At 40.0% G+C, this 12,163-nt stretch overlaps 1 protein-coding gene across 3 annotated transcripts in view; it reads left to right on the forward strand.

Annotated features, from left to right (window-relative positions):
• The window catches only part of LOC131147715 (pentatricopeptide repeat-containing protein At3g29230-like), a 33,363-nt gene extending 21,649 nt beyond the window's left edge, over positions 1-11,714 (forward strand). For 2 of the 3 annotated variants that reach the window (XM_058097245.1, XM_058097244.1), the window contains 2 exons: positions 855-3,084; positions 10,889-11,714. In XM_058097245.1, coding sequence (XP_057953228.1) covers positions 935-2,557 — 1,623 coding nt within the window. In that variant the 5' untranslated portion in view covers positions 855-934 and the 3' untranslated portion in view covers positions 2,558-3,084; positions 10,889-11,714. The remainder of the gene's footprint in view (positions 1-854; positions 3,085-10,888) is intronic. The other variant, XM_058097243.1, reaches the window with a different exon arrangement.
• The last annotated feature ends 449 nt before the right edge of the window (positions 11,715-12,163 follow it).

Below are 12,163 nucleotides of genomic sequence, written 5' to 3' on the forward strand. Positions count from 1 at the left end.
TGTTAAATTACCACTTTACCTAAATGTTTAAGCTGTTAGGTTGTTGACCAACAATGTATATCAAGCTTTAACACTCCCCCGCATGTGCAGCCTGACAGCACGTGGAGAGATACACACATGATAGATAACACCCATTATAGGGAATAGAATAATTTTTTTTAAACACCACATAATAAATGTGGGCAATGAGACTAGAACCTAGGACCTCCTGGTAACCAGCTCTTGTTCCATGTTAGATTACCACTTTACTTAAAAGCTTAAGCTGTTAGGTTGTGGGCCAACAATACATATCAAGCTTTGACAACTGCAACCATTGCAATTCATTCGTTCCACGAGCTCTGTAAGTCTCCTTCAAATTACAGGTTCTCTTTTTTCCAGTAAAGAGTTAATCTTCAATAGATGCCAAGGAATCCATAGTCAAAGTTGGAAAAGATGGTCATTCGACATGGGGTTCTTAGTTGCTTTCATGATGAATGCAGCATTCATTTGAGAGTGTTTGTTTAATAATGTGGATTTTCTACCATAATTGATGATTTCTTATTGCATAAGTTTGTTTCCTGTGACTTTTGAACATCAAAATAAATAAAACGGCACTGTTTTAAAATTGCAACAACTGTTACCCTAAACGTTTTGGGCTTTCCCCCTCTCTTTTGTAAGTTAGCTGTACTCAGTGCGGTGTTTATTCAGATCTAGAATTGAAATAATACCATTATTTTGTTCTTCTATGTGGAGAGGAGATGAAAGGCGAAAACAAATTTGAGCATTGCTATCCCATATCCCATGTCTTTATGTTATCTTTTGGATTTTAAACTAGATTAACTATCATTTTTCTTTTTGATATTGCTTGTTGTCAGGTTGTGGGCGCTTTGTTAAAAGCTGTCGCTTTGGCTAAATATATTTGTTATATCAGGTGGCTTGCAAGCAGTAATGCTCAATGGACCTATCTAGGTGTTTGTTGAAAAGGTCTCTACATTTAAACCAACTGAACCAGATTCATGCTCAGATACTTGTGAGTGGGTTGCACCAGGATGATCACCTAGTAACAAAGCTAATTACCTATACCATATCAACGGGAAATTCAAAACTTGCTTCATTGGTTTTCAGACAAGTGAAATGCCCAACTAGGCTATTGTGGACTTCCATGATTAGAGGCTATTCATTCAACGGCCCCCATGGAGAAGCAGTTATATTCTATTCACTAATGAAGGGTCAGTCCTTCTTGCCCAATAATTATAACTTCCCTTTTGCTCTTAAAGCTTGTGGGATTCTTAAAACTCTCTTTGAAGGCCAACAGATCCACTCTGACATTGTGAAACTAGGATTTCTCTCTGACATTTTTGTCCAGACAGCTCTTCTAGACATGTATGTGAAATGCAGCAGAATGGAATGTGCAAAGCGAGTGTTTGACAATATGGCAATGAAAAATGTGGTTTCATGGACTGCAATTCTTGCTGGGTATTGCAATAATGGGTTTTTAGAGCAGGCTGAGGGCCTATTTCATGACATGCCTGCAAAAAATGTTGTATCATGGAATGTGATGATCAATGGCTTGGCACGTTTGGGGCATTTAGAAGAGGCACGACAATACTTTGATAGGATGCCTCAGAAAACTGTAGTGTCATGGACTACCATGATTTGTGGTTATTCAAGGGCGGGTGATTTGACAAATGCGAGATTGTTCTTTGATTGCATGGGCCAGAAGGAGGTTGTAGCCTGGACAGCAATGATATCTTCATATGTCCAGAATGGGGCACCGGATGAGGCCATTAAACTTTTCTCTGAAATGCTGGCTTCTGGTGTAAAGGTGGATGAGGTCACTATGTTAGCTGTGATCTCTGCTGCTACTGAGTTAAGCAGTTTGCATCTTTGTGCATGGATAGAGAACAGGATTAATGAGGGTGGCCTTAATGCTGATATTCGAATTTTGAATGCTATTTTGAACATGTATGTGCAGTGCGGAAGGATAGATAAAGCTCTTGAAATTTTTCATAAAATGCCCATGAGAGATGTTATATCCTACAATTCAGTTATAATGGGATGTGCCAGCCATGGCAATGCTGATAGTGCTCTTTCTTTGTTTTCTATGATGATTGAAGCTAAGGTTCAGCCAAACAGCATAACGTTTGTTGGGGTCTTGACTGCTTGTGCTCATATGGGTCTTGTGGATGAGGGACGTAAATATTTCCACTTAATGCTTGAGTTAGGCTTCATTGAACCAAAGGTGGAGCATTATGCTTGTATGGTGGATCTTCTTGGTCGTGCTGGTTACATAGATGAGGCCTACGATGTTGTTGTGAGCATGCCAATTAGACCTGAGGCTAGCACATGGGGGGCTTTGCTTGGTGCTTGTAGGATCCATGGGAGAATTGACTTGGCTGAACTCGTTTCCAAAAAGCTTTTTGAGATGGAGCCTGATAACCCTGGTAATTATGCTATTCTTGCAAATATTTACTCAGAAAAGAGAATGTGGGATGAAGCAGGTAGGGTGAGGAAAGCCATGGAGGATAAGAGGGTGCTCAAAACACCAGGAAGCAGTTGGGCTGAGCTTGCTGATTGATAACCTATTTAACTTGTTTGGCATAAGGTTTGTGGTTGACAGACCCATTTTGCACCCTGTTAGATTGTCAGAACTGATCTTTGTAGGGTTATTGATCAAAGATCTTCCACCAATGAGGCCATTATTTCTATGATTAAGAATGAATCTTCTTTCTTGTTCAGGACTGTGATAGTGACACCAGAAGGGCCATGGGCTTCTCTGGTTTTACATTTTGACAAGATTAAAAGCTCTCAATTCTTAAGCTGTGATGAAGGGTACATTTAAGTGCTACCAACAGTTCCATAACTCCATAGGATGCAAGGACTGACAGTCTGTAAGCAATCGAAGGATCCAAAATGAGCAAGGACTGACCATGTAATGCTTTGATTTGCTAGTGTTATCTGAATTCTTAAAAGTTTAATACTCACTCCCCTGCAAGTAGTATTGGTGCACAAGTAACATGGTAGTTTCAAGGCAATAAACCTACCTATCACTTCTGTTGTGAAAGACCTGTCCTCGCATCAGCATTTGAGGAACACCCTGACAAGGTAGCTTTCAAATTTGAGTTTATGGGTCTAGCTCAGTTTTATTGTTGTTATTGGTTTTGGTTGTTAATCTGATTGGTATTTTTTGCTTTTTGGTTTGTTAAATTTCTTGGAGGTTTGGGATCTTCTTTTTGAGTTAATCTGATAGTCAGCATTTGATTTATTATAGACATAATAGGAAGTCTTGTTCTGACTATCCGAATTGCAAAAATCAGCACTAGAAAGTAGCAGCAGAAAATTATGTGAATGCGCATGCTCCTGACCTACTCACCTACCCATGTTTGTCATTCAGAATCTACTAGAATATGAAGCCCAAATATCAGAAAATCAAATCAGAAGGAAAACTAGTTGACAGTTGACACATTTTAGTATCATAACTAAAATACTTTTTAGGAGATGTGAGGCAGACATTAGCCAATCAATGACAGAGTCAAACCTTATCATTCCAACAGTATGGCTATTTGAGCTTTCTTTTGGCCATGCCAGCAACCATAAGAACATCTGAGTTGGACAAATATTGGCAATGGCTACATGTAAAAATAATCTGAAGTTTTTAAACTTTTAGAATCCAACATCATTCTTCCAAGCCAGTCTCCCTGACAAATAGAAAAAAATACTTTTAAAAGAGAAATAAGATAATAGTGGTTGCCCACTGAATTGAGAAACCAGAAAACAATCCAACAATATACAGATTCTCCCTATGTAGAGTTGCACAGATGCATGAATAAAATATTTAAAAATTTTCACATTTATACTGATGCACGGACTTCCGATTTTTTTGAGTTTGCCCCACTAGTACTCACATGGGGGACTAGAAGTTCAGTCTCCACTCGGAACTATGTGATGAGGACCACTGGGCTGAAGGTTGTCCTCAAGTTGATGTTCAACATTGAACATGGTGACATGAACATGGAAGCAAGGAGGTTATGCTGGTGTGCAGCTTGATGGTTTGAATTGAGAGATGCTGACATTTACCGTGTTTGCTATATACCTAATGATTTGATTCAGGACAGGATCATATTTTTTGCATCATTATGTATTTTCTCTTTTGGTGTTTTTGTGTGTGTTCTGTGATCTCTACTATGAGTTGGTTGGCAGTGTTAGTGATGTAGGACAGGAATAGAAATGGAAATGGATAGAGAATTAAAGGGGAGAAACAGAGAGAAGAAGAAGAAAAGAAGAGGGAGAGGCTGCAGAATAACCCAACATTACAACTAAAACAAACAGTTACAAAATAACCCCGGAATATTTAAAATATATAAAATACCCCTAAATTAACTGAACTTCTACAATAAGCAGAATTTTCCCAACGAAAATAAAAACACTAATTCCTAATGCTTTAACTACAAGCCTACAGCTTATCTTAAGTTCTCTATTGATGGTCCCCTATCAGTTAGTTCACCAACTTTGATCTGGAGTATGTATTTCGTCTCTCTTTTAATCTGTTTTTTCGTCTCTCTTCTAATTTCCAAAACAGAACCTAAGATACATGTTGCCCTGGAGCCCAATAGTTTTAACTTTTGAATCTGCTCGAAAAAATTACCATGGGTTATAAATCATTTGACGACTCTTACTCTTCATTCTTCAATGGCTTTCATCCTTGTTTTTGATAGTAAAATGCCCTCCATGTTTAGTGATTTTTTTTTTTTTTTGTTAAAAAATTTTCTGGTCTTGTTCATTGTTTGTTGCTTGAGGTGCTGATTTTGGTTTTCTCATTTGATTGCTGTTAAATATCCATGTTACACGATTGGATTGGACATGCTGACATGATGTCAGAAAAATAAAAAATTAAAAAAGACCATATCCCATGACAAACTAATCACAGCAAGCAGTCCACAATATGTGTCACGAGCTAAGCTTGTTCAGGGCATTATGCTTGCCTGTGACCGCTTGTCTCGTGTGCTTGGGATGGGTTTCCATCATGTAAATACTAGTGTAGGGTTATTTTCTGCTAGTAGAGTCTTTGTAAGCCAAATAAGGCAGTATGACTCCTCAGTCACTTTGATGTTTCTTAGTGCCAGGATGATAATTACATAAAAATCTCTTCAGGGGAGGGTGAGTATTCATTAGTCATTGTAAAACTCACTAGCAATTGTCAACGTGTATAGCCTACTTGCCTTCCTCGCTAAGTACAACATGTCAATGGAGGATTTGTTAATGAATAACGTTTGCTTCAATGTTTACTGCTTGGTTGCCACGGTTTTCATGAATTGATTACTATTTCCGCTGCTATCTAAATGAATGTTAATGAAAGTGCTTCGTGGATGAATGTTGGTAAACGATAGGCTGGCTAGTTAAGCAAGAGTGCTTTAGCTAGCGCCGCACGGCCCTTCACAACGGTGTGAAAATAGTCGGACTGTGACATTTGGTATTAGAGCCAAGTCGGTGACACTTGGTGAGAGCCCAAGGTTGAGTTGCTGCGTGAATTCGATTGCCTTCATTGTTGGATTTGGGAAGCTTTGGTAAGTGACCATGGCACCAAACATTGCTGAGAGGATCAGCGTGCTGGAAGCACAGGTTGAGACAACAACCAACACTATGGCCGCGAAGGTGGCCCAGATTAGAGAACTTGTTGATGAGGTGATGGGATCACAAAAACATCAAACAAGTTTGCTAGGCGACTTGTCAGAGGACTTTCGCCACACAGTTGAAGCTTTGCAGGCCCGGATGGCAGATCTGGATGCAAAGATGAATCTGATGGTTCTTGCTATGGGGAACTCCAACACTCCGGGAGTTAGCAAGACCAAGGTGCCAGAACCCAGGACGTATGGGGGTGCTTGAGATGCCAAGGAGTTAGAGAACTTCTTGTTTGATGTGGAGCAGTACTTTCGCGTTGTGAGGATGACCTCAGAACAGACAAAGGTGGATACTACGACCATGTACTTGGTTGGTGATGCCAAACTGTGGTGGCGTACCAAGTATAGGGAAATTGAAAATGGAAACTGTATAATTGATAGTTGGGCAGACTTGAAGAGAGAGCTCAAGCTTAATTCTTTCCTGAAAATGTTGAGTATAATGCAAGGAGAAAATTGAGAGATCTCAAGCATACGGGGTCAATCAGCGAATATATGTAACAATTTTCTACTTTAATGTTGGATATTTGGGATATGTCGAAGAAGGACAAGTTGTTCTATTTTCTTGAGGGGATGAAATCATGGGCAAGAACTGAACTTCATAGGCAAAGGGTTCAAGACTTGTCAACTGCACAAGCGGCTACAGAACGCTTAACTGACTACGCTGGTGATGATACCGCTTCGTCCAAACGGTTTGGTGGGGAGGGAAACAGTGGAAAGTCTTTCAAGAATGGCAAACCCAAGAGTGGGGGGGCCGACTCTGAATCATCAACCTCAAAGGAAGCTTCATCGTCTCAAGGGTTCAACACACCCAATGGAAAGGGGAAGAGTAAAATTTCATGCTACTTGTGTGGTGGATCTCACAAAATGAGTGAGTGTAAACACAAAAGTTTACTCAATGCTCTACAAGCTTCTACTTCGGGAAAAGGGGTGGAAAGCGAGGAGGAAGAGGATGATGCCTCGAGAGTGGGTTTAGTGCGGTTGGTGAATGCATTGGAAAAGCAGGCAAAAACGCCGAAAGTTACACGAGCAAAAGGGTTAATGTTTGTGGACTTGAGGATAAATGGGAAGAGTACTCGCGCTATGGTGGATACGGGAGCTACTTATAATTTTGTTTCGCAGTTGGAAGCATGGAAACTCAACTTATCCTTAGAAAAGGATACAGGATGCATGAAAGCAGTTAACTCTGTAGCCCAACCTACCCTGGGAGTAGCCAAGCAAGTGGCTATAAAGCTTGGACAGTGGGAAGGTCATGCGAATTTCACAGCGGTGCCATTGGATGACTATCCAGTCATTCTAGGAATGAAGTTTCTAATGAGGACGAGGGCAGTGCTAATGCCTTCGGCTGGTTCCCTGTGTCTGATGGGAGATCACTCGTGCATGGTACAAGTCGTTGCAACGAAAGGAGACAACGGGAAGTCCCTTTCAGCTATACAACTCAATGAAGGATTGGGTAAGGGTGAGCAGACACGTCTAGCCACGGTGGTGGTAGACAAAGAAGTAGGCTAAGAGCTGGAGCCTACGACCATCCAAGCGGTGTTGGATGAGTATAAGGAGGTGTTGCCGGATAAGCTGCCTCATAATTTGCTTTCATGATGGACTGCGGAGGATGAGATAGGGTTGTTATCAGGAGTGAAACCACCTGCTAAAGGGCCATGTCGGATTGCGCCTCGAGAGATAGTAGAGTTGGGGAAACATCTTGATGAATTGGAAGCGGGATGTGTTCGCCCTTCCAAAACGCCATTGGGAGCATCTGTGTTGTTTCAGAGGAAACATGAAGAGCATCTACGGAAGGTGTTCGACAGTCTGAGGGGAAACAGTCTGGATGTGAAGAAGGAGAATTTCTCTTTCACTCGGCGGAGCAACAAATTCCTTGGTCAAGTGGTTGAACAAGGTCGTATCTGGAGGGGTATGGAGAAGGTAAGGATGATTCAAGAACGGAAGATCTCCACGACAATGAAGGAATTGCGTTCCTTTCTTGGCCTTACTAAATACTACAGGAAGTTCGTTGAGGGGTATTCGCGGAGAATGACTCCAATGACAGGACTACTGGGAAGTATTATTGGCCGCACACGCGGGATGATGTGGTTGATTATACCAAAACTTGTCTCACTTGCCAACAAGACAAGGGGGAGCGGAAGAAGTATGGTACTTTCATGGCCGCACCAAAGTATTGTTCGGCAGAGGAGACGACACAATTGTTCCTTGTGACTGTTGTGAAACATTGGGGTTTTCCCCAAGTTATTATTTGTGACCAAGATTTAATGTTCACTGACAACTTCTTGATAGAGTTTTTTAGGATATTCAGGTCACATCTTGACATCCCTTCGAGTTATCACCGACAGACAGACGGACAAATGAAGAGATTCAGAGAGCTGCTAGATGAGTACTTGTGCCATTTTGTCAATGACAACCAGAAGAATGGCGTGCAACTACTTGATGTGGCTCCATTCTGTGGCAACGCCCAAAGGCGCTCAACAATCAACAAGAGCCCTATTGAGCTTGTTACCGGCCAACTGCCGCTGTTACCTCACACAGTGGGCGAGCCGTACATACGAAAGAGTCCCAAGGTATGCATCTTCACCAGAGAATGGAGACTGAATGCAGAGTTTGCCCAAGCCTATCTGGAGAAAGCTTCTAAGCAGATGAAGAAGTGGGCAAATAATGGGAGAAGACCGAAGTTTCATGTCAGATGCCTCAAGCCATTCAACGCCAACACCAACGACCTGAGCAGAAGTCAGTCAAACAGTGCAAAGTTGAAGACAGTGCAACTTGACAGACATGAAGTTGAAGAGATCCTTGCAGATAGAAAGTTCATATCCTCAAGGAAGAAGTGGCAGAAGTTCCTAGTGAAGTGAAAGTGCCTTGATGACAAAGAAATCAGTTGGATTTTTGCGGAAGATTTGAAGCCATTCGTGGACAAAGTTGAAGTGTACCTATCGCCAAAAGTCTACGAGGACGTCGACCGCATAAGTGGGGGAGAATGTCACGAGCTAAGCTTGTTCAGGGCATTATGCTTGCCTGTGACCACTTGTCTCGTGTGCTTGGGATGGGTTTCCATCATGTAAATACTAGTGTAGGGTTATTTTCTGCTAGTAGAGTCTTTGTAAGCCAAATAAGACAGTATGACTCCTCGGTCACTTTGATGTTTCCTAGTGCCAGAATGATAATTACATAAAAACCTCTTCAGGGGAGGGTGAGTGTTCATCAGTCATTGTAAAACTCACTAGCAATTGTCAATGTGCTTAGTCTACTTGCCTCCCTCGCTAAGTACAACATGTCAACGGAGGATTTGTTAATGAATTACGTTTGCTTCAATGTTTACTGTTTGGTTGCTACGACTTTCATGAATTGATTACTATTTCCGCTGCTATCTGAATGAATGTTAATGAAAGTGCTTCGTGGATGAATGTTGGTAAATGATAGGCTGGCTAGTTAAGCAAGAGTGCTTTAGCTAGCGCTGCACGGCCCTTCACAACGGTGTGAAAATAGTCGGATCGTGACAATATGCCACGGTCTTTGTCTTTTGATTTCTTAAGCTCCTTATCCCCTAGCTTGAAAAATTAACAATTTTGTACTCCCGAATAATCTCTTAGGCTCTTAGCACATGCACCCATCTTTAAAATTGCCCGTCTCACCTGCTCCTAAAACCCTCTTTTGCTGATTTTTATTTTTTTTTTGTGGAGTGGGCGGAAGATTTGGTTTGAAAGCAGCCAATAGGTAGCCACCCTTATGGAATGTTATTTGGTAGTTATATAAAATCAGATTATATATACTCATGTACCTACCATTTTAAGGGAGCATAAAGAGGAATTCTTAGTTGCAAAATGGATTTGGCACCCTATGTTGCCAAAAAGGGTGTCAATTTGTATGTGGAAGTCTTGGTTCGCTTGTCTTTCGGTTGATACTCGTATTAAAGAAGTAGGTGTTCAGATGACCTCTCGGTGTGATTGCTATTCAAATGCCAAGATTGAATCTCTAGACCATGTGTTTTGCACGGGATCTTTTGCTCAGGAGGTATGGAAACAAGCAGCAGTGACGTTGGGTGTTAGTTGTATGACAACAAATAGATGGAAAGCCAGAGTTAATGTCTGCTTTAGTTGTGCTAGACGAGTCTCACAGTTAGGCATTTTGGTAGGTCTCATACCTAATCTCATCATTTGGAGACTTTGGAGTCGTTGATGTAGAGCCAAGATGAAATCAATTCATGATTCAATGAGAACTGTGTGGCTTGATATTAAATATTGGCTAAGATCCATTTCGGACAAGTTAACTAAATGTGCACCTGCTTCTTGCACGGATATTGCAGTCCTTCGTGCTTTGGATATTCAAGTAAAAAATGTGAGGGTTCGTCTTCCTCGTGTAGTTAGATGGTGTAAACTTGGGATAGGTTGGGTTAAGTTGAATGTGAATGGAAGCTGTAGAGGTAACCCAGGTAATTGTGGTGGTGGAGGTGTGATAAGAGATGAAAGAGGTTTATTTAAAGCAGTTTTTTCCACATTAGTGGATTATGGAACAAATAACATGGCTGAATTGAAAGCGATTATTATAGGGATTAAACTGTGCAAAGATTTTGGATTTGAACAAGTGGAGATTGCATATGACTCTGTTTTGTTGGTTCAATGGATAAATTCTGGAAAGTGTTTGGTTTGGAACTGATGGGAATTGTGGGAAGAGCTTGTGCTAGCATTGAGAGACATACAGTACAAAGTGGAACATGTTTACAGGGAAGCGAATAAAAGTGCGGATTTCTTTGCCAAGCAGGGTGAATTTGGTATATCTCAATCATATAGTTGTTAGGATGATCTTCCACAGCAAGTCAGGGGAATGATTCGATTGTATTTTTTGGGATTTCCTTCCTTGCGCTCGTGATGCTTTGTATTATTTTTTGGAGTTTTGTTTGTTTTCCATTTATAGTTGTTTAGTTCTAATTTATTTGTTTGGTTGCTAGTTATTGGTTTATTGGTTTTGAATAAGTTGGTTAAGTTAGTTTTAGAGTCTTGGGGTTTGATTTTGTTGTCCCCAAGTCTCAAGGTTGGAATCACGGTATTCTTCCACCATAAGTCAGAGGTTTTCTAATAAAAATAGGAGGTACCGCCCTCTTTTTTCAAAAAAAAAAAAAAAAAAACCTACCTTTTTAAAATGATTTTATGCAGTTAATTTCAATTGGTATGTTAACATTAGCTTTTATTCATTTGTTCCAGATTGTTTCTATTCATTTATTTTTGGTGCAGGGAGGACCATAACAACAACTCTTCAGTGGGATGCTGAATTTGGATGGCACTGTAGCACGAGGATGGTTACAGTGCCTTCAGGTAATAAGAATTTTTTCCCATCTCATATTTGGGTTGCAATTTGTACGAGAACATCATTTACAGAAGCAGATCTCGTGCATGAGAGGTGCCTTAATCAAAAGATTGGTGTGGGAAGAATTTGTGGCGGTGAAAAAACCTAGCTAGAGGGAACTTTGCCATGCCATTTGATGATACTGAACTGCAATCAGATCCAGGCATATTGATATTGCAGGCAATTCGAGCAGAAAAGAAAGAAACAAATCTGGATTTTCGAGCAGAATTTCACAATCAGGGCCGCATTAAAGTAGCATACTCGGGGCTAGGATTTAAGAAGATTTTGACTCAAATTAAAGGGGTGATCGATTCGCGTTGCAGATTTACAGAGGATTGCAAGAATGTGAAAAGCTTAATAAACAGTGAAATTGATGTCGTTGATGATGAACATCTTGCTTTGGCTTTCGATCATTTGCGATGGCTGCTTTATGATGTAATCATGAAAATCGATGGCTCTGATGATGAATTTCATGCTTCGGCTTATTTGATTTTTGAAGTTGTGAGAACTGTTCGCTGGGATGACGAAAATTTGGTGAAACAGCTTTCTATTATTCGCTACTTTATGAGGAAATCATAAAAATAGATGGCTCTTTTGACAATTTTTAATGCTTCAGCTTTTGATTATTTGCTTTATGGGAACGTTCTGAAAACATTGATGCTCAGATGATGGATTTTTTGCTTCAGCTTCTAATCTTTCTGCTTTATGAGGAAATCATGGAAATGAGTGAATGGCTGGAATGATGAATTTCATGCTTTGGCTTTTGATTGTTTGCTTTATGAAGTTGTGGACATTTGATAGCTGGAATGATGAATTTCTTGCTTTCAGCTTTTGATTATTTTAGATTCGATATAATTAAATCGACATGTTTTAATGTATTAAAAATTACACCTACCCTCATTTTCAACCCATCTTAAATAGCGATATCAATATCAATGAATAAAACAAAGTGATATGTTTTCACTTTTTAAAATAATTAATAAATATTCGCAAAATTGTAAAACAATACTGCGTCAAATTTAAAATTGCATTAGTTTCCTTATATATGATTTAAGACAGAATTAAGATTCTAATTTGACTTAACATTCAAGTTCTCGTTAATAATTAAAAATATCAAAATAAAAATGATAAAATCAATATCTCATTAATAAAATAAATAATTG

Source organism: Malania oleifera, chromosome 2 (genome assembly GCF_029873635.1).
Source record: "Malania oleifera isolate guangnan ecotype guangnan chromosome 2, ASM2987363v1, whole genome shotgun sequence".
Taxonomy (NCBI): Eukaryota; Viridiplantae; Streptophyta; class Magnoliopsida; order Santalales; family Ximeniaceae; genus Malania; species Malania oleifera.